Source organism: Sinohyriopsis cumingii, chromosome 2 (genome assembly GCF_028554795.1).
Source record: "Sinohyriopsis cumingii isolate HCF-2022 chromosome 2, ASM2855479v2, whole genome shotgun sequence".
Lineage (NCBI taxonomy): Eukaryota > Metazoa > Mollusca > Bivalvia > Unionida > Unionidae > Sinohyriopsis > Sinohyriopsis cumingii.
Window position 1 is genome coordinate 66,490,743 of NC_142962.1, and position 20,983 is coordinate 66,511,725.

The 20,983-nt window shown below is 35.3% G+C and overlaps 1 protein-coding gene across 2 annotated transcripts in view; it reads left to right on the forward strand.

The window, feature by feature from the left end:
• The first annotated feature begins 670 nt into the window (after window positions 1-670).
• LOC149805078 (ribonuclease Oy-like) overlaps window positions 671-20,983 on the forward strand; it is a 50,672-nt gene continuing 30,359 nt past the window's right edge. The window contains exons 1-7 of one of the 2 annotated variants that reach the window (XM_089947140.1): window positions 671-795; window positions 2,997-3,062; window positions 3,707-3,782; window positions 4,425-4,480; window positions 10,614-10,683; window positions 17,078-17,145; window positions 20,844-20,957. In XM_089947140.1, the coding sequence (XP_089803266.1) occupies window positions 686-795; window positions 2,997-3,062; window positions 3,707-3,782; window positions 4,425-4,480; window positions 10,614-10,683; window positions 17,078-17,145; window positions 20,844-20,957 (560 nt within the window). In that variant the 5' untranslated portion in view covers window positions 671-685. The remainder of the gene's footprint in view (window positions 796-2,996; window positions 3,063-3,706; window positions 3,783-4,424; window positions 4,481-10,613; window positions 10,684-17,077; window positions 17,146-20,843; window positions 20,958-20,983) is intronic. The other variant, XM_089947146.1, reaches the window with a different exon arrangement.

The window sequence follows — 20,983 nt, forward strand, 5'->3', positions numbered from 1 at the left end:
ATTTCGACTGCAAGAACAAACTTAAAGACTTAATAATGTTCCCTACCTTAAATATTTACAGCATGTTTTTATGTTTTCTAATTTCATGGTGTTTGTTTCCCGTAATAATATCATTACATATGTTTTTTATTTTATAGCTGTTGTCTAATGTTGTAAAGCGCTTAGAGCTTCTAAAGATTAGGCGCTATACAAAGTACTCATTATTATTATTATTATTAAATGACATAAATGGCATTCAATGCATGAGAGCTGTAATTTGATAAGTTAATGACTGTCACAACTTATCTCCCTTACAGTCTAGTGATCGCAACAATGATATCACGATTACAGTTATTCGAATTCACCGAAGCAAACAATGTGATTTAAATTGCGTAAAGAATCAAAATACATAGGTCTATATGGGGCATGATGTGATTTTGTGGCTATATTGTCCTTATGACAATTTGCCGTTGTGGCTGTAGTCCACACACACCCCGTGTTAAGTTTCGCCTGTGACCACAATGTTCCTCCACCCACCCACCCTATGTAAATTTTACCTTGTGGTTATGGTATCACTGTGTGATAATAGTGGCTCCTCCACCCCTGGACGTTTCGAACGTTAAATTCCATTATGGCCATATTGTCCCATTTGTTGCTAAACCGTCCCGCATTACGACTCATTGATTTATATATTTAACTTCCTGATATGCTATATAAAACAATCAACAGTTCAGGAAAGCTCACATTTACATGTACGAGTGTGACACTGACGATAGATACTCAACTGGTAAGTAAAGTAGATCTACACCACCTCAGGTATGAAAAGCTAAATATAGTAGTTTTTAAATGTTTATATTGCACACGTTTTCTTTTTATTTATCTTTGATTGTACTAATGCATCGGTACACTCAGTTTAAATCGATTAATATGGCTGTCTTACTGCGAGTTTCGTTTACTTAATATCACTCCTTCTGTTATTACTCCTCCTCCAATACCATACAACTTGTACAGTTGTTACTAGTACTACTACTACCGTTACTACTATTCCTTTCTACAGCTACTACTACTACTACTGTTACTAATACCATTTTTGCCTGAAAACAGCTTCTCATCACGTTCTTCGTTTCCTTCCTATCATGATATGTCATTAGCACACTCACTCGAAAATATCATTTTAAAAAGTGACATTATATTTTACTTATTTTATCTTTTACTTTACTTTATGTCCACGGAGAGTGTAATTAGAGGTTCTAAAGTCGTTCTCTGATATACAACCAAACCTTCCTCTCTCTCTCACACACACACACACACAAACACACATATTTTTATAGATTTCATAGTGTTTTATTGTGGGCCACTGCACCACTGTGATCTACCTGAAACCATTGAAAGTCGTACAATTGACTATGTACAAATCTTGTTCATCTATATCCCTTCGTAGGATCAACTTCACTATTATCAGTAATATATGGGTCTGGATTTTATGTTGCCCTCTCAAAGTTGAGGCATTATTCAAGTTGCCCTCTTAGCATGGAGACCTTGAAGAGATCACCAGACTGAGTTAGATTTTACAGTATCAGTATTACTCATTGTATAACAAGGAAGACAAAATAACCCAGTTTATATGTACCAGTGTTCTGTTTGTCAATCTGACTCGTTTCCTGGTTTGATAAAATGGGATTTACCGGTAAAACATTGCAATCAAGATTGGTTTAACTTCCTGTTCTGGAAGTATCACTTGTTCAAATCATAAACATAATGGACATTTGTATTGAATATTATCTCTTCGCAAACACTTTAAAAATTAATTGTTGTTTGAGGATTTTATTAATTTTTGTTGTAAACTTCAACCTTCACTTGATTAATCAGACTTCACTAATTTAGGAAACAAAATTGAACATGTATTGTTCCTACCGTTTGTGCTCGTCAAAACAGCAAACAACAAAAATCCTGATCCGCCGTAACATAGTGCGCCTTAGATTAGGGTCCACGTTATTTATTCTACTAATTACTCCTAAACAAATGTACAGACCAGATCTGCCGGAGCATTATGTGACGGCAAAAAGGGTCTACGCAGTTTGCAGTTGGACTCGTCTTATAAACGAGTTTATAAGATATGTCTAAGTTATCATGTCTATTATTTAATCTTTTTTATTTACTTCAGTAGTATTCGTCGATTGTCCATATTTGTTAAATATAACGGTGTTTTTCTTCACTTACTTATTATTTGTTAATTGTGATCAACACTGACATCCTCGTGGTAATGTAGCATTTATACTAAATATAATAGTTGATGACTGGCCCATGATGTTTAAATGACACAACATGATATCAGTTACTGTTTATAGCAGAGGCTATGGGTCTTGTCCAGGGACACACCACGACACCTATGATCCTAGTGGTATTCAAGCCAGCTACCTTTGGGTTGTGAGTCAGGCATTGTAACACAGATCCACCGCAGTTCTTGATATAGTTGACGTTTAATTTATTTATGTACCGAATGCATAAAAAGCATGGGAAGACGAAAACTCTAAATTAAAATATAAGTGTTCTAGAATAATGGTAACCACTATGCAATTTCTAGAATAACTTTTTGAGTCACGGAAATCGTTATTTGGACCTTAAAAACAAATGACAAAAGGCCTGTAGATCCGTTTTTATGGTATCAGTTTATAATATGAACGTGATGGACTTGGATAAAACGAGACAAGGGTCACAATTTCCGAAGAGATAAATCAAACTTTTGGTCATGCATATAGAGTAAACTATGTTTCCTTTATGTTTTGTTCAGCTGTTTCATTGTTCTTTGCTTTTTTTCTCTTGGTCGGTTCTGGCATATGCTCTTTTCAATATTTACGCTCAGAACGAATGCTATTTTATTTTATCCATCTCTATTCCGAGGACAGTCCAGTTTTACTTTAAAACGAGGTGATGTGCGAGTAATATTGAAATAGCTCTTATTGGACCTTCCAGGCTACTTGCAAATAACCTAGTTATAATCATTATTTATTTAACAGATACATGATTAAAACGATGATGTGGGAAGCATGTGTCTGGATCCTTCTCATGACTGTTCATTTTACGTAAGTAGCTTAGAACCGAAAAACTAAATCTGGGTAGGTGGGTGGGTTATTGCACAGATGACATGGCGGTGTAATCTTTAAATCATAATATTTAATTTACCGTGTGTGATATTTATGCATTTTGCGAAATTTGTCTAGCGAAGTAGCTGTCCTTTGTATACGTGGTCTTGAGAGTTGCAGTCTTCCCTGACATTTGACGGGAATAAGATTGTTTGGTGCATGACAATAGCATCAAGATCGTGGTCAATATAAATGAATTTATTGTTCAGATATTGGCCCGAATCATGATCTGCAAATAACAATGATTCTTATCTGACGTAGCATAATGCGTCTGCTGATGAGGGTCTATGTTGTTTGTTTTATTGAATACTCCTAACAAACTACACAGGCCCAAATCTGCCAGCAGTTTGCAGTTGGATTCTTAACGTGAGAAAGTAAGGATGGTACACGTATGTTTATTGAATACTTTAATTAAGGATTAGGAAGATGACGAAAACATTTTATACTCTTTGAACACATTTCTCTCTCTCTCTCTCTCTCTCTCTCTCTCTCTCTCTCTCTCTCCTAGGAATTCGTCACAACCCAGATATTTTGCCATTTGGGAAAGCAACTGCAAAGAATATTCTCATGCCACTCCATTCCAGTGCTTGCCAGGACTTCGATATATTCGTCTTTTCTGAACAATGGCCTCCTGCAACGTGTATCAAGGGTCGACAAGAGGTTTGTCTACTTTTACATACTATTTCCTCTAACATTTTACAACTTCGATAAATCAAATTAAAGCATTCAGTGCTCAAAGAAAGAACGCCCCACCCCCCACATTCCCTGGCCTAAAGGAGTTGATTAGAATTCAAGGACTGTCGTTTAAATATTATTTTACATATATAATATCACCCAATAATAAGTTAATGTATATAATAGCTATCTAAACCTACGGCAAATGAGGGTTGCAAGAAGTTTTAAAAATAGGAAACATTCAAACAGGACAAAAATGCTTTAAAGTATATGTTTACATTTGTATCAGGAAAATATATTCTGAATATATAAAAACTTTTACCTTTGATAATTTGACTAAATATTCCTTCTTCATTTCCCGGAGTCATATATATATATATATATATATATATATATATATATATATATATATATATATATATATACACATACACAGTGCATATAAGGATTATGGTTGTCGTAAAATAGTTACCTTTTCATATATTATGGACGAATACAGTCGATGAATATAAACTTTAAAATTGCCGAAATAAAGGCTTCAAGAAACTAATAAATAAGTCGATAAATAACGACACAAATTGCAAAGCTGCTGAAATAGAGGTAATAACCGTATATTCTTCTCTACAGGAAAAGACGTGTAATATGTTTCTCGTACACAATTACTGGACGATACATGGACTCTGGTACGTATTTGAGCTTGAACTTATGAGATAGCCATCTGCTGGGGTCTCACAGGTCGATGAGAACCAAGAGTTGTTTTTGCTGGTATCAACAAACCTTTTAAAATGTGTCAGAGATATTGTGATACCATATGTCTATATGCATGTCTATATATCCCTCCATCCGTCTGTCCGTCGTTATTGGCTCCTATGGTTGGGGTCTCTGGAAGAAGTTCAAAGGTCACATGCAAACAAAACGTTTCAATTAAAATGCATTTTTCCCCAAATATTTGTTTTTCTCATCACACTATCCACATCAGGATTATATGAATCATATATCTGAAGGATATTGCATCAGGGGTGGGATGGTATGTGGAGTGAAAATTGTATGGATTTGCGAGGGTCATCCATTGCAATTCTTCTAGCTGTCGTTATTGTTGCCGCTATTGTTGTAACGGAACTTGGAACTCGGTTGTAGATTGTTGTGTAGAAATAACACACGTTTCTGTCTTAGGAAGTTGATTCCCACGGGCGCCTTATTTCTTTGACCCAACCTCGATCAGACTCGCACTGCATCGAGTCAAAAGTAAGTACCCTTAAAGTGGTCGCAGATATGGCACAGTGTCAACGAGTAGTGTCATTCTGGGAGTTTTGAATTTGTATTCCTGATTATAGGTCCCAGTCTCTATCTTCGATGACTTTTATTTACTTTAGCAAGCAATCAGCATACTATATGCAACCCGTGAATTATTAGCATTCATAATCGTTTATCAAAACCATTTGCTCTATGAAAAGTGAATTGTCAATTTGTTATGATTTCAGTTGTTTTCTCCTCTCCTTCGCTGGTCATCAGGTTTAAATGTACTGTAAATGAACTTACAACACGTGATGGTGGTGGCACATTTACGATCTGTTCATCCATGTATTGTTTTGTTTGTAGCATTAGTACCGTCAACATACTTTTTGATATAGGCAACCGACACACAATGATCTCAACAAGGTTCTTTGCGACAGCGCCTTTTAGCCTGACAATAACATTTTTAAGGTCCTCGTTAGACGTTTGCAGTTTATGAATTGGATCTACAAAAATTAGAAGTTCACCTCGGAGACGTTTGCAGTTTACCAGTTTGATTTTCAAAAATCACAAGCTCACCTGGGTCGACACCACCAACAAAACGACTAGTAAACTACTGGTATAGTTGAATAAAACAGTTGTAGACGACTGTAGATAACATCCAGCGTCACCGACACGTACATGAAAATACATGTCAGTAACACAATTTATCTGAACAGCTCAAGATATATGTCCCAACGAAAAGCAATACATCGTGTACAACGTACGAAATCTTGTTGCGAACACTGCAGACCAGTGTCAATGTTTTGTGGTCTATCCATATGCTATCAGAGATTGTGACATTCACGTGCATTGCATTATGAAGAGTGGTTTATGCATAGTTAGGCTGAATTTCTTCAGAGGGTTCCTGATCACCGTTTAACCTGAACGAAATCTCAAGTCACTCCTAAGTTGTCAAATGTCGGATTATTACTACGGGTTTGAGTATAGTCTCGCGATGTAAGTGGAGAGGTCACGAACACGTGTTTTTGTGCAGTAAGACGTGTTGAGTACTTATTTGCTACTTAAATTGTCCTGTCATAACACTTGATGGATGTACATCTGTGGTGTGTGCGAGAAAACGGTTCCATATTGCAAAAACAATACAAAACGTGATTCTGTAGTTTTTAATGTCGCTTTAACAATTTCTCATTCATATTGATACGATGTATGCAGTGTGGCAGTTTTCAGTGATGTCTAGCACTGGGGAATCAAGCCACAGACATGAAGAATGATATCTCACTCAGTCACATTATCTTGACACCAGGCCGACAAGTCCTAACACTAACCTCTTAATGATGCTCGCATAGAGAGGCATCTGTTAGTACCATTTTTATAAGTATATGGTATGGCTCCGCCGGGGTTCGAACCCGCGACCTCCCAGCATCAGAGGTGGACGTTCTAGCCACTTAGGCCGAGGTGGTATAGCAGAACATCCTGTACGCCAAACTGCATCATTGGCTTTGTTCTTGCGAAACAAGGTGATCGTGTTTATCTCCAAAAGTAACCTTGCGAACATCATTGCAACACCTAGATATGTGACTGAGGGGAATTGTACACGGAAACTTTAATGAACCACCAGTGAGTTGTGATTGATGTTGTGCAAATCCAAGATTGAACTTCGACTTGGCACAAGACATCATAGAGGCAGCGCCAGTAGTTCTGGCGTCTATACAAGCAGGTTGTGGGCGCTTAAAAGAATCACGTATAAGTTGATGAAATTTTTACGGTTTAAGATCTGCATCATCAGCTGCATCTTTGACATATATAATTTTTAACAGACTGTTCTCGTGTAATCATCACTGTATGTGGCCACGTCGACGTTGTCAAGAACTGACTTGATTTCCTTTCCATCAATATAACAATACGCGCCCAGCTGAACAATTCAATGATTCCCTTGTTTCCTAATCCCACTTAAGCATAGGCGGAATACTCAGCATCATTGTTTTCCCTCAATTTCCAAGAATGTCTCATATGGTAGAAGAAACATAGTCGTGTCCATCCCTTATAATTCTATCTTTAATTGGTTTTGTCTGGCCAGGTATGAGTAATACTGATTTTGTTCCCGCTTCGATCCACAGGCGTGCCCATGTCAAATGCGAGACTTGATATATGTTTGAATTGAGCCATGGTGCAACTATATGTTATTGATATCTGTCTAATACCTTTGCTTGACGGCTTGCAGTCAAAACCCACTTCCCATCGCCAGATTTGCAATCATCGAATCTTACAGTCGTTGTTGGGCGTCTTCATTAATAATTTTAGCAACCGCAGGCGGCATTGCTTCTGTTAACTGTAACGTAATGGCTTTGAACCGTTTATATTCTCTTATTTTCAACCGATCCCCAGGAATATTTTTAATGTTATCGATGACTCGCATCGCAACATGTTTAGCGACTGGTGCGGCACATAAAGATGATCCCGCAACAACGTATACAAAGTCAGTACCGTATATATCGCATAAATGGGTCTTCTTGAGTTAACAATAACCCTGCTTCGACAGATTTCACCGCTGTTTGGATTTGACAACCAGGCAAGATTCTTATTCAAACATAATGCGAAAGCGATTCTGAACGAGTCATATCACTCAGCAACAACAAATCAATTTGGGTTCGTTCGTACTGTTCATGTGGGGATAGCGCAATCGGGCAGAAACCTTTATCCTAAGTTAACATATGAACAGCAATACCTGGGTAAAGTGTTGCTTATTTCTTCAGTGTGGTCTCATTAATCTGCACGGGAAATTCAATATTGCAAAAATTAAGTTCACCCAAGCATTGCTAGTGTTTACTAGGCTGGTTTTTATTGTCACTAGCAAAATGTAAAGACGATAAAATCACCAACTCGAAACATCTGTTATGAATATTTTACATTTATCACTCTTTGTGGCTGCATCCACATTCATGTTGTAATTTAACTGGATCCACGAAACTGTTGATATGATGAGAGATGTAGCTCGATGTGTAAACATCGGTCAAGAGTCCATCTTGATCCTCTATTGGTGAATTTTACTACCGTTTCGAGAATCTTTACAATATCTCCATCAATGTCTTCATTAATGGCTTTGGTGTCTTTGTGGTTCAGGATTGTACGAGCACCACTGTAAATTGATGGTGGCTTTAAATGTATCCTTGTCATGACTTAGTGGAATGATCAAATGCAAATTAAGAAAAATGTATGTTTTAACGCTTGAGGCACCGGAGCGCTTACACACCGATATGATTCCTGGAATCATCTTTGATAACAGTTGTCGAACGTTTTTGTCTCTTTTTTTTTGTATGGGCGATGGATAATTACCACGGGATTTTCTAATTCACTACTACACATATGAAATTCAAATTCAGGTACATGTAATTGCTGTTCACGAGCATGCTCAGCAGCTTCAGAAGCACCAGCAGATGCAATACGACGGAAGTTCTATTCGTCCCGATGTCGGTCTTGTTCATTTTCATACACACCTAATAATGCAAGCTTTTCTTGCACCTTTTAGTATTCGGATATTACGCTCACGAGCAATTTATTTCAGATGTTGTATCGTGTTGTATTAATATTTGTTGTCGTATTAGCAACCGATGATGAATTATCATGGAGAGCAAGGTGATCTAGTACAACCATAGGTCTCAATAATTCAAGTATATCAGCTTTTTGCATACGGCTTGTTATTCGTATTCCATGCGATTTAGTTAGCTGATGCACGGTCGGCAAAGCTTTGTCTAGTTGAGAATTCAGTCGATAAATTGTTTTAATTTCGTACGCTACTGACATCAAAAACTGCAATCGCGTCAATCGTAATTATTAATTCATTTATATTTGAATGTGTTTCGGATGTTTGTGCAGTCACAGGTTTACGGAATCTCTTGATAATATTCACGAATATATATGCACATGGTCGGCAAGGTTTATTACGTGATATGACTCCGATGCAATATTTACGACAAGGTCGAGCAAATGTGATTTACAGTATTCATGGTGGCAGGTTTCCCCGCAGAGTTCGTATTTTCCAAGACTTACCCCTTTGTATTAATTATGTCCTAATGCCATTGAACTTTATATATATATATATATATATATATATATATATATATATATATATATATATATATATATATCGCGTAAAACTTTCAATATAAAATAAATTATCTACTATAGTTTCAACTACATTGATAAAATAATATTCTTTGACAGTACAATTTTGCTGCTGTAGAAAATTTTACTCTGGCACATTGTATAAGCTCTACGGTGCTCGTGCTGCAATAAAAGTGACATTGAATTGTTTCTATGTAGTATCTTCTGAAGTAGAGTTATAATCGGCAATATTGGCCTGACTGAAAACTTAGCCATGTAGATTATTATCATAATAAACAGAGTAGTGTCATTCTAGACGTTTTTGGAATTTTTATTCCTGATATAGGTCACTGCATCTATCTTGTATAACTGGTTATTTGTTCTGGCTTTTTATTTGGCGACTTCACTTTCATGGATTATTAATGCTAATAATAGTGAAAGATTCACATGCTCGTTTCATCAATATACCATTATGTTTCCCAGCATCAGTGTAATTTCATCAGATCAAAACCACCACCGCAACTGTTATTATTATACTGTGAACTTTACTTTATGTTTACAAAATGAAATCGCCCTCGGAAAAGTCGTTTTTGTTGTTCTTACAAAAATAATCATTGCTATTAGTAGTAGTATCAGAATCGCCGTCGTCGTCGTGCTCCTCCTCCTCCTCATGATGATGATGATGAGGATGATGATGATGATGATTATCATCATCTTCCTCATCATTAGTAGTAGTAGTTATACACTTTCTTATGAAACGTTGGGAACATTATTATACCCCATTCTCTCCATCCGTCCGTCCGTCTGTCCTCCCACTTTATTCGCTCCGTGCAACTTGCTGTACCTTGGTAATACACGTGTTTTTGTAAGATAGTTTTGTTACTGGCAGCTCCTCCTCCTCGGTATAGGTCACAAGGTCAAACTAGGCAAATTTGAATTGAAGAGACATTTTAAATAATTTATTTTACTATGCAACCGCGAAAGAAGGAAATAATCACGACATATAAAGACATTTCAGATGCCATCTCTTGAAGAAGTCTATGGAGAGGTAGATGACAGGTGTTAGAGCCGCAGGACTGCAAATTGTGCAGATCCACTAAAGTTATAACCCATAACAAGTGCAGAAATTTACTCGTGTTATAACCGATAGTAAGTGTGCAAATTTATTCTTGTTAAAACCCATAGCAAGTGTACAAATTTACTCGTGTTATAACTAATAGTAGTATACAAATTCACTTATGTTTTAACCCATAGGAAGTGTACAAATTTACTCAAGCTATAACCCATTATAAGTGTACAAATTTATTCATATTATAACCATTAATACGTGTTCAGTGTCCTTTTGTCAAACCCACACCAAGGGTGCCAAACACTGCATTTTAGATTTTACACCACCATACGTGAAATGCTTTGGAATATCCATAATTGCCTTTATTATTGTTGATGTTATTATTATTATTATTAACCAATGCACAACAGGCCATCCAGTTCCTCCGGAGACAATCCCAGCTATTGCCCAGGTCCGAGTTTCAGCTATTCAGAGATATCGGTGAGTATCATTAGAACCATTAAAATAATTATACATCTAAGCCTTATTATTCAATTTGAATTAAATGAAAGTATTTAAAATTCTAAACAATATTCTCATTGTTATTGATGGGTATAGCAGCTGAGTGATGATTACGTGTGACGATTTAAAAATGTTATTACTGACAAAAACAGCAACAGCCGCAGCAGTATCGTTATAGCATTGGTATTGTAACAGATTGAAGGCAATATATTGATTTATCGTTGGTATTGTGATAGATTAAAGGAAGTAATGTGATTATAGCATTGATAGTGTGATAGATTGAAGGCAATAGTGTCATTATAGCATTAGTATTGTAATAGATTGAAGGCAGTAGTGTCATTATAGCAATAGTATTGTAATAGGTTGAAGGAAGTAATGTGATTATTGCATTATTATTGTAATAGATTGAAGGCAGTAGTGTTATTATAGCATTGGTATTGTGATATATTGAAGGGAGTAGTGTGATTATAGCATTGGTATTGTGATATATTGAAGGAAGTAGTGTGATAATTGCATTGGTACTCTAATAGATTGAAGGCAGTAGTGTGATTATAGCATTAGTATTTTAATAGATTGAAGGCAGTAGTGTGATTATAGCATTGGTATTGTGATATATTGAAGGAAGTTGTGTGATTATTGCATTGGTATTGTGATAGATTTAGGCAGTAGTGTGATTTTATCATAGGTATTGTGATAGATTCAGGCAGCTGTGTGATTATTGCATTGGTAATTTGCTAGATTTAGGCAGTAGTGTGATTTTATCATTGTTATTGCGATTGATTTAGGCAGTAGTGTGATTTTATCATTGGTATTGGGATAGATTTAGGCAGCTGTGTGATTATTGCATTGGTATTGTGATAGATTCAGGCAGTAGTCTGATTATTGCATTGGTATTGAGGTAGATTTAGGCAGTAGTGTGATTTTATCATTGGTATTGTGATAGATTCAGGCAGTAGTGTGATTTTATTATTGGTATTGTGATAGAGTTAGGCGGTAGTGTGATTTTATCATAGGTATTTTGACAGATTCAGGCAGTAGTGTGATTACTGCATTGGTATTGTGGTAGATTTAGGCAGTAGTGTGATTACTGCATTGGTATTGTGGTAGATTTAGGCAGTGGTGTGTTTTTATCATTGGTATTATGATAGATTTAGGCAGTAGTGTGATTATTGCATTGGTATTATAATAAATTCAGACAGTATATTATAGGATTGGTATTGCGATAGATTCAGACAGTAGTGTGATTATAGCTTTAGTTTTGTGATAGATTGAAACCAGTAGAAGGAGTAATAGTCAGTATAGTAGAAGTCGTTGATGTGCTTAATCGTTATCGGCATTGTAATTCCTGTTCAATCACTCTCTCTCTCTCTCTCTCTCTCTCTCTCTTTACGATTTGGCATGATTTCCTATATTCCTGCAGCAGTTTTCCAACTTCATATAGTGGTCCTGTTTGGTTGCTCACGTTTTCGATCCTAGTGTTTCAGTTACTCCATCGCTACAGTTTGTATTTATTCCTCACTATTACCCTAGTCAATCCTTCCGTTCATCACACCCTGTTTAAACTTTGAGTTTAGGTCAGTTGGCACTGTGGGCATCCAGGTTCCATTGACATAATCCTATGTTATTGTTTCACTAGGCATGCTGTTATCATTTCTATGATTATCAGTTATATCATTATAGCATCGTTACTATGATAGACTGAAGGTAATACATTGATCATAGCATGATAATGTGATAGACTGAAGTCAGTAGATTGTTTATACCACTCATATTGTGACAGATTGAAGGCAGTAGTGTGATTATAGCATTGGTATTGTGATTGAAGGCATTAATGTGATTATAGCATTTTTATTGCGATAGATTCATTTAGTATTGTGATCATAATATTGGTATTGTGACAGATTGAAACCAGTAGTGTGAATATAGCATTGTTATTGCGATTGATTCAGGCAGTAGTGTGATTATAGCACTGGTATTGTATAGAACGAGGGCATGAATGTGATTATATCATTGGTATTGTGATAGATTCAGACAGTAGTGTGATTATAGCATTGGTATTGTGATAGATTCAGACAGTAGTGTGATTATAGCATTGGTATTGTGATAGATTCAGACAGTAGTGTGATTATAGCATTGATATTGTGATAGACTGAAGGCAGTAGTATGAATAAGCATTGGTATTGTAACAGATTGAAGGCAGTAGTATGTTTATAGCATTGGTATTATGAGAGATTTTAAGAAGTAGTGTGATTATTGCATTCGTATTGCGATATACTGAAGACAGTAGTGTTAAGATAGCATTGGCATTGCGATAGATTCTGGCATTAGTGTGATTAAAGCATTGGTCTTGCGATAGATTTAGGGCATTAATGTGATTTTTGCATTGGTATTGCGATAGATTCAGACAGTAGATTATAGCATTGGTATTGTGGAAGACTGAAGGAAGTTGTATGATTATAGCATTGGTATTGTGATAGATTGAGGGCAGTAGTAGGAGCAATATTCATTATAACAGTATAGGTAGTAATTGTTCATATATGAATCGTTATCGGCATGGTAATTCTTGTTCAGTTTCTTAATGTGGGCATCCAGGTTTCATTAACACATTCCTACTTTATTGTTTCACGTGGCATGCTGTTATCATTTCTATGATTATTCATTTTACATACGCAGTTCATTGCAATGAACCTTCTTTTTTCCATTTTCATTTTGTTTTTAATTGTTTTCAATGTCTTGTCCATCATTTTCTATCTGTGACTCTGGCGTTTCCTTTCTAACTCTCATGTTTTGCCGCACTAACGCCTATTTTGTGCTGAAAATGGTGTCAAACCCTCTAACAACAACAACAGCATTTGTTCGTGAATTGTGATGGAGTTACGTTCTTTTGACTGGCCATACGGCATTGAAAGCGACCAAATTGGTTCATTTCTTGTTAGTTATTCCTCAATTTAGGAAAAGAGTTTTTTCATGTTCATGTATCAGAATATAGGACTGAAGAAATTCTGCTGTACTGTACACAAATCTAATGTGCAGTTTAAAAACACAATAATCAGCAATTAGATCGATGTAATATGTTTAACTTAGAATAAAAACTCTTCCACTGAAACCTTCAGAACCAAAGTTCAGTATTTCTAAAATACACTATTGAGAACACCTTAAATCATGAACGTCGACTATGAAGGTGACTGAGGGTTACTGTCCTTTGTAATTTTTTATACATGCGCGACACATAGCAACCAAACAACGGGAGATAACATTTCATGGCCAATTATGGCATGAGACTAGAATAGTTGTTGTTGTTGTAAGGTTTAAAGGCCATTTTCAGCACATGATAGGCTATACATGGCGGACAGTATAAATGGCGGAGAGAGAACCCGGGAAAACCTCAGAAAGAAACACCGACCCACGAGAAGCTACTGACAAGCTTTCTCACATACCCAAATTGGCCGAACCTGAGACTCGAAACCACGGAGACAGAGTTGAGATTTCAATGATCCGTAACGGCGAGCGCTTTAGACCACTCGGTCACTCGAGTCCCGGCTAGAATAGCAAATGCCACATACACACACGCCTATCAATGGATAATAGATACCCAACACACACACACACACACACACACACACACACACATATATATATATATATATATATATATATATATATATATATATATATATATATATATATATATATATATATATATATATATTTATATTTATTTATTTATATATATGCGTGTGTGTGTGTGTCTATGTGAGAGAGGGAGAGAGAGAGAGAGAAACAAAGAAAGAAAGAAGGTAAGAAAGAAAGAAAAAAAGAAAAAAGAGAGAATTTGAAGTAAGTCAGGCTCAGATAGGGGTGTTGTATGTATATTCGAGTAAGTCTGGCTCGGATAGACTTGTTGTGTGTATGTTCGAGTTTTCATGTGCTTCAAGTTTTTCGAGTTAAATCCCATTGGATGGGTGAAATCATATGAGTTCTTTTACGATGTTGGAAATTTGCGATTTTGTCACGCAGCAGTAGTGATAATGTGTGTGTTTTAGCCTTCTCGCCAGTATATAAGTATCTCGTACTGGGCACTTTTCTTATTCTTATTTCTTGCGTTCTTATTGTAAGATCAAGTCTGCAGACGTACTTAATGTTGTAGTCAAATATTATTTGAGAGGAGAAATATTTGTTTGGATTATCCAATGAAAATAGAAAGTGCTCATTCGTCTATAATATTATTTTGAAACTATTGTGAATTATTCAAAGGAGTTCTGGACAATGCCATTTTGACACGCTAGGGCTGTTGGTGGACCAGCATTTTCTTGGATCTTAAATTGATACAGAACTTTTCATTCTTTTGGACCTGAAGATAATTTTTTTAGGATTATTTTGGTATCAATTCATAATACTGTAGGTTCATCTTAAATTTTCAATTTTATGACATTGATAATTAAATTGTTTGCTAAGTTTACAAAACTTTTTTGTTTTGCTTGTTTTGTTACTTAGTTTATTCCCATAGAGTTGTAACAATGGTCTGATCGAACAGCTTTAGCTGACAATCAATTCTCAATATCTAAGTTGTGTATACGCTTTTTAAAGCCTCAGTGCCATCGTTTATCATAAGTTTCACCATTCTCCCAATCTAAATCAAGTTTGAAAGGGAGGAAATGATTGGTTAATATAGCTATCTGACATAAACCGTTCTTTCTAATAATCAAGATGTTAGGTTTAAACGACGTTCAAATATTCAATTTAGAATTAAGAAGTGTCACCCTTTTAATTCAGTCAACGAAGTCGCTCTTAATTCCGTCTTTTTTCTCGGGAGTGCTCCAAAAGTAGTGATGTAATACATTCAACAAATTCCGTAAGTTACTAACATAACAACAACAACATTCGCACATGTGCACAGATTTATTCTAGAGGGAATGAAGAGAAGCGGGTCCGCTTTTTTAAGCGGATCTGAATTAAGACTCGGTTGAATATTAATCAAAAGCTGGGGCTCTGGAATCCGTGGAAAAGCAAACTTGGACTGATGACAACCAGATATAGCGTGGTGTTAGCTTCTTATGTTTACAACAGTGACGTAATCAGATTTTATGTTCCAGCTTTCGACTGAAATCGGTTCCTCTACGGATGTCGCCAACCAATATTGGACTAACTTGTACACATCTGAAAAGTGGGAGGGTTTCTCAGTTCGAGGGTGAAATTACTTGGCTCATAGTGCGATGAAACGTCGATATTACCTGGTTCTAAATGAACCCAACGAAGTGTATAACCAATATCTTTCAAGATTCAGTATTATGCAGACAATTAGCGTATACGACTTTTTTTTGCACGTAACAGCGGCACTGGGGCTCTAAGTATAACTGAGTTTTCAAGCCGTGAATTTTCCATTCTTATGAAATATATGGCCTAGGTAATTAAATGCATCTACAGCATCAATATAGGCAGTTTTATTTGAAATTTGTATGTGTGATCTTTGGTTTTTTTTTTTTTTTTTTTTAAATGCAAATACAGTAATGTTGGTGTCTCCACATTGATTGTAAGTTTCGAATTATCGCAGTATCTTCGAAACATATCAATGGTATATTGCACATTAACAGGATTATCTGCGACACTTATAGTCTAATCAGCGAAAATAGTATAAGTCATGTAGGAATAAGAAGAACGATAATGTAGATACATTTTCCTCTTGTCTTACAGCTTTTTTACAATGAAAAAGCGGCAAATTCATTATTTACACAAACACATGATTTGATCTTTATGATTATCCAGTATAACGTTAAAACAATTTACCCTGAAGCCTTTGGTATACAATTTATGTCACACATTATCAAAGGCACTTTTAAAATCAACAACAGTATACAAATGTTTCTTCTTGCTATGTCCAATAAATTCAATAAGGCCGTGCATAAGAAAAAAAAATGTCTGTTGTGGAATAGCTACACCTGAATCCAGCTGGGTCTTGGGATGCGGGCAACAGAGGGCTGCACGTTTGGACTGGGAAAGTCATTTCAGCAACGGCGATTTTTGTGTGGAATAATTGATATTTAAGTTACCGAAGTTTATATGTAGTGATAGAGAGAAAAAGACAAATATACTCAAAACAGAACGGAAAGTGTTATATCCCTTTAATGTTTAGACATATGCAATATTTTTAATAAAACGCCATGTTAGTGACGTATATATATGCCATCAATCTACGGGGAGATTGCAGCTAATCATATATCGACGTCATCAGTCTGAATAAACATGACTTCTCTTGTATATTTTTTACGAAAACAAAATCTACCATCAGTGTGCTTTTATATATATATATATATATATATATATATATATATATATATATATATATATATATATAATCTTATCTCCCATGTTGTAGAACCTGACGGAAGAATTGATATCGTACTGGCCAGACATTTATGTCAAAACCAGCCTACATGGATTGTGGTAAATGTTTTTAGAATAAGCTTATGATGTATTGCAGAAGTATTCCTTTTGCCCAATATTTAGTCTCGTCTAGTAAGTGTTCTTTATTGCAAAAAGGTCAATTCAGAGTTTACCGCTTTTTTTTTTTACTTCACAAAATGTTTGTGTCTTTTGAGCTCTATATAATTAAAAAATTATTCAGTACCTGGACTGCAAATAGATGATCTCATTACTGGTACTGTAACGTTATCATTGAGATTGTACCAAAAAGATACGGGCCTTTGTCTCATTTGAGATAGTTGACTACAATAATTTTATCACAGATTTTTGTTTAGAACTTAATATGTATTGCTAATTACACTTTGAAATGCACCCCAAGATTGTAAAATATTAAGTATGAGACAGTAAGTAATAAATGAAATTTGTTTTTGTTGAGTTTGAAGGGTAAGACTAGAGTACAACAATGTTCTCAACTTCGGAAGCATTAGTCTGGTCAGGTGTTGCCTGCATATTAAAATCGTTGGTAGGGGATTGTACTTGATTGCTTATATCGACTGTATCTTAAGTTTATTTCGATCGTATCTTAAGCTTATTTTAATTTTATCTTAAGCTTGTGTCGACTGTATCTTAAGAAAGAAGTTGAATAATCTTTATGTTTGTTAGCATTAAAAACAAAAGTTTAAAATTATTCAGTGATTTTCGTAAATGTCATTTCAAATGAGCACAAATGTATATTTTTATCACATGACTAAAAAAGATCACTTCATTTATTCATTAAAAACGCAAATTAATGTGCATTGTCCATGAAATACTTACGCTTGTCCGGACCTTGCGCACCTGACATATGTAGTGCTTGTACCGTCTTTTGGAAACGATTTTGGGTACGGTTTAATTCCTTCAATCGCTTAAAGGACCGCTCCCGTTTCTTAGAGTTTCTAATCATTGATCGGTGGCAGATTCTCTCAATTGTTTCGTTCAGTTTTCAAGATAGTTACCAGTGTCCTGCCACATGTTGACATTGAAATTCGATTTTGTTCTGTAATCAAATTTAAGTTTGATACAACCTACACGATAAAGCGGTATACAGAAATATTGTATATCAACATAACGTCATCTGGAACATTATTTTGTAAAAAACGTTACTTTTAAAGTTTTTAATTTTCTCAGCATCTTCCAGCGTATACTAGAAAAAATATCTCGGATGTAAATAGTATTTCTTTATTATCACATTATAATAACTTCATTGACATCAGAATGCGGCATAAATAGGTTTTAAATGTTTGCGTTGCAAGGTTGCAGGAATAACATCAAAAAATTAATAATGCAGGTATTTCATTGATTGTTGAAACGTCATCAAGTTCTGTTGTCGACAGCTAAAATGTTATTAGACTCTGTTCTTCACATGCCTAACTGAATAATTGTCCAAGAGAAACCTGATCAGTTTGAGTAGTAACATTTTGATTACATCCGAATCACTTTCAGAGTAGACATTATTTCACTCTCATCTGCATGAGACGAGAATGTTCTGAATGACATTTAAAGATGTCCGCTTTTGTAACATTAAGTTTATTGCAGCTCGAAATTACGTGATTATTATATTATGACAAACGATATGACATCTCTTGTTACTTAGTCTATGATATGTTGCCTGTCCAGGTTCAGATTTTATGAATTTTTCAATTCGAATTCAGCTATTATTTATGGACAATAAGTGATTGGGTGTTTTCCTCGTTCATTTGAATATAATGATTCTTGCTTGGGGAATGATATTTAACTAAATGTAATGCAAGACAATCCACACAACCAACACATTTTAAGTGACTTTTATTGGTTTGACGTATAAATATGTGCCATTATTTTTGTTTTTGAAAATGTTAAATATTTTATCATTTTACAAGCGACCACCTTTAATGTCCAGAAATATCACATAATCTGCTGTACACTTTAAACGTAATGTATGCAGTTTAATATTTTTTATATTAAACACGTTAACATATAACTTTATGTGATTCTGATTGGTCCAAAATAAGTCCATGAAATTCTTTAGTAGTATGCTCTTTACTGATTGGCTTATGGAACTTTTTTGTTTGCTAATAATATGAATATTTTCGAATCGGCTGCCAAATGGGAACTGGGAAAAAAAGTCACGTCGTTCTGAATATGGCGAATTTACCCCTACAGAGGCTCGTTATGCCATGTATAGCATATACTGGTATAAAAAATGGGGAAAACTCCAAGGAAAGAACAAGTTAAACTAAGGGTATTGTTCAGCTGACAGCGGGCCTTGACGGTAAGGGTGAGCTGCATACCGGTAACAAGGAGATAACCCTATATAAAAGCGTGGTTTAAATATCAACCTTTAGAAGTAAATAAACTCATCTCTGCTCACAAAAGAATGTGGAAATAAACCTGTCTCCCAGCTGACAGAACTTCATTCAACCACAACACATTCACGTGGTAAATATGTGACGAAATTCCGATTCAAAATGAAATTTCTTATTATCTTCTGTATTCAACTGTTCCAAATCAAATAATGCAAATATCCGGTCACAAATACATAAAGGTAAATATGTGAAGTTCTGCGTCCAGTAATCATCCATGCACGTGAATATTGAAACAATGTAATGTTCAATTGTGAAAGTGACACTTTAAGGCAAATATGGATCGTCTAGTGCACTCTAACTGGTACTGTATCAAACAATGTGACATCACACGCATTGTCATTCTGTTTTGAAAAGTAGATTTTATTTGCGTAAAATGTTCCGTTTATTCGGAAGGACACCTGTTCTCTGATTTATAATTGGTAAAAAAAAAGTTCTCTACTTTTAAATGTTAATACTTCTTCAGCTTCTTTTTGGGACAATTTTTGACGCACAAGAAATGAAAGGTGTAGCATCTCAGACAGAATGAACGGTATTATTTGTTCTTCTTTCAATTAAAATTTGCACTGAGCTAAATACTATGTGATATAAAGAATATCAAATGGGTGATGCTTTAATATTAAATTTATTGAACTCGTTGAATAATGCCTAGCTTTGCTTGGAAAGGCTTGCAAAAGCTGGACATGATTCAAGTTGTTTCATAAATTCAGTATTAAATAATTACTTATATGAGATCCTCTTTATTAGAAATATATTTATGAAGCGTCACATTAATGACGGCGTGTAATAAAATAGATATACCATCAACCTTCATGTAGACAACAGCGATTATGCTGCTGACGGCGTCTTTCTCTGTTAAGATTTCTTGTCTTGTAGACTTGTAGAAACAAAAGCTCTACTGATACTGACGTAGGCGATGATCGTCTATCAAATTTGTCAAAATTGCTTAAGCGTCAAAGCAGTTTGCTAAAATATTTTCTTTTAATTCTAAAGGATAACTCTTCCATACGTTTGCAGGTTGTAGGGTGCAATCTGTTTACAAATTTTGTTCATTTCATACGTTTGTACTCTGAAGGCCACGACAAGGATGCAGAGGTAAAACAAATCTCGTCATGTATGAAATATAAAGGGTTTCATTCCTTGAATGTGTTGTGCAAGGGTTAGATATCTTTGATGTTTTGCGGATTAAGCACGATTAGGTTTTAGTTAGAAGCACTCCGCAACACACGTGTCTACTTGACAGGAAAATCATGTTTGTCCTTACAGTTTTTAATTGCAACAGTTTAAACACCTGTTTGGAACGTTAAATTTAAAAGTCTTGAATTATTTTTCATATAGGTATCACGAATGGCAACGTCATGGAACATGTGCTCGGAAGATACCGGATACTAAAGATGAACGTCGGTACTTCAAGAAAAATTTAGAGTTGATAAAAAGATTTAACATCACGAGGTGAGTACGTGTTGTGGAAGAGAATT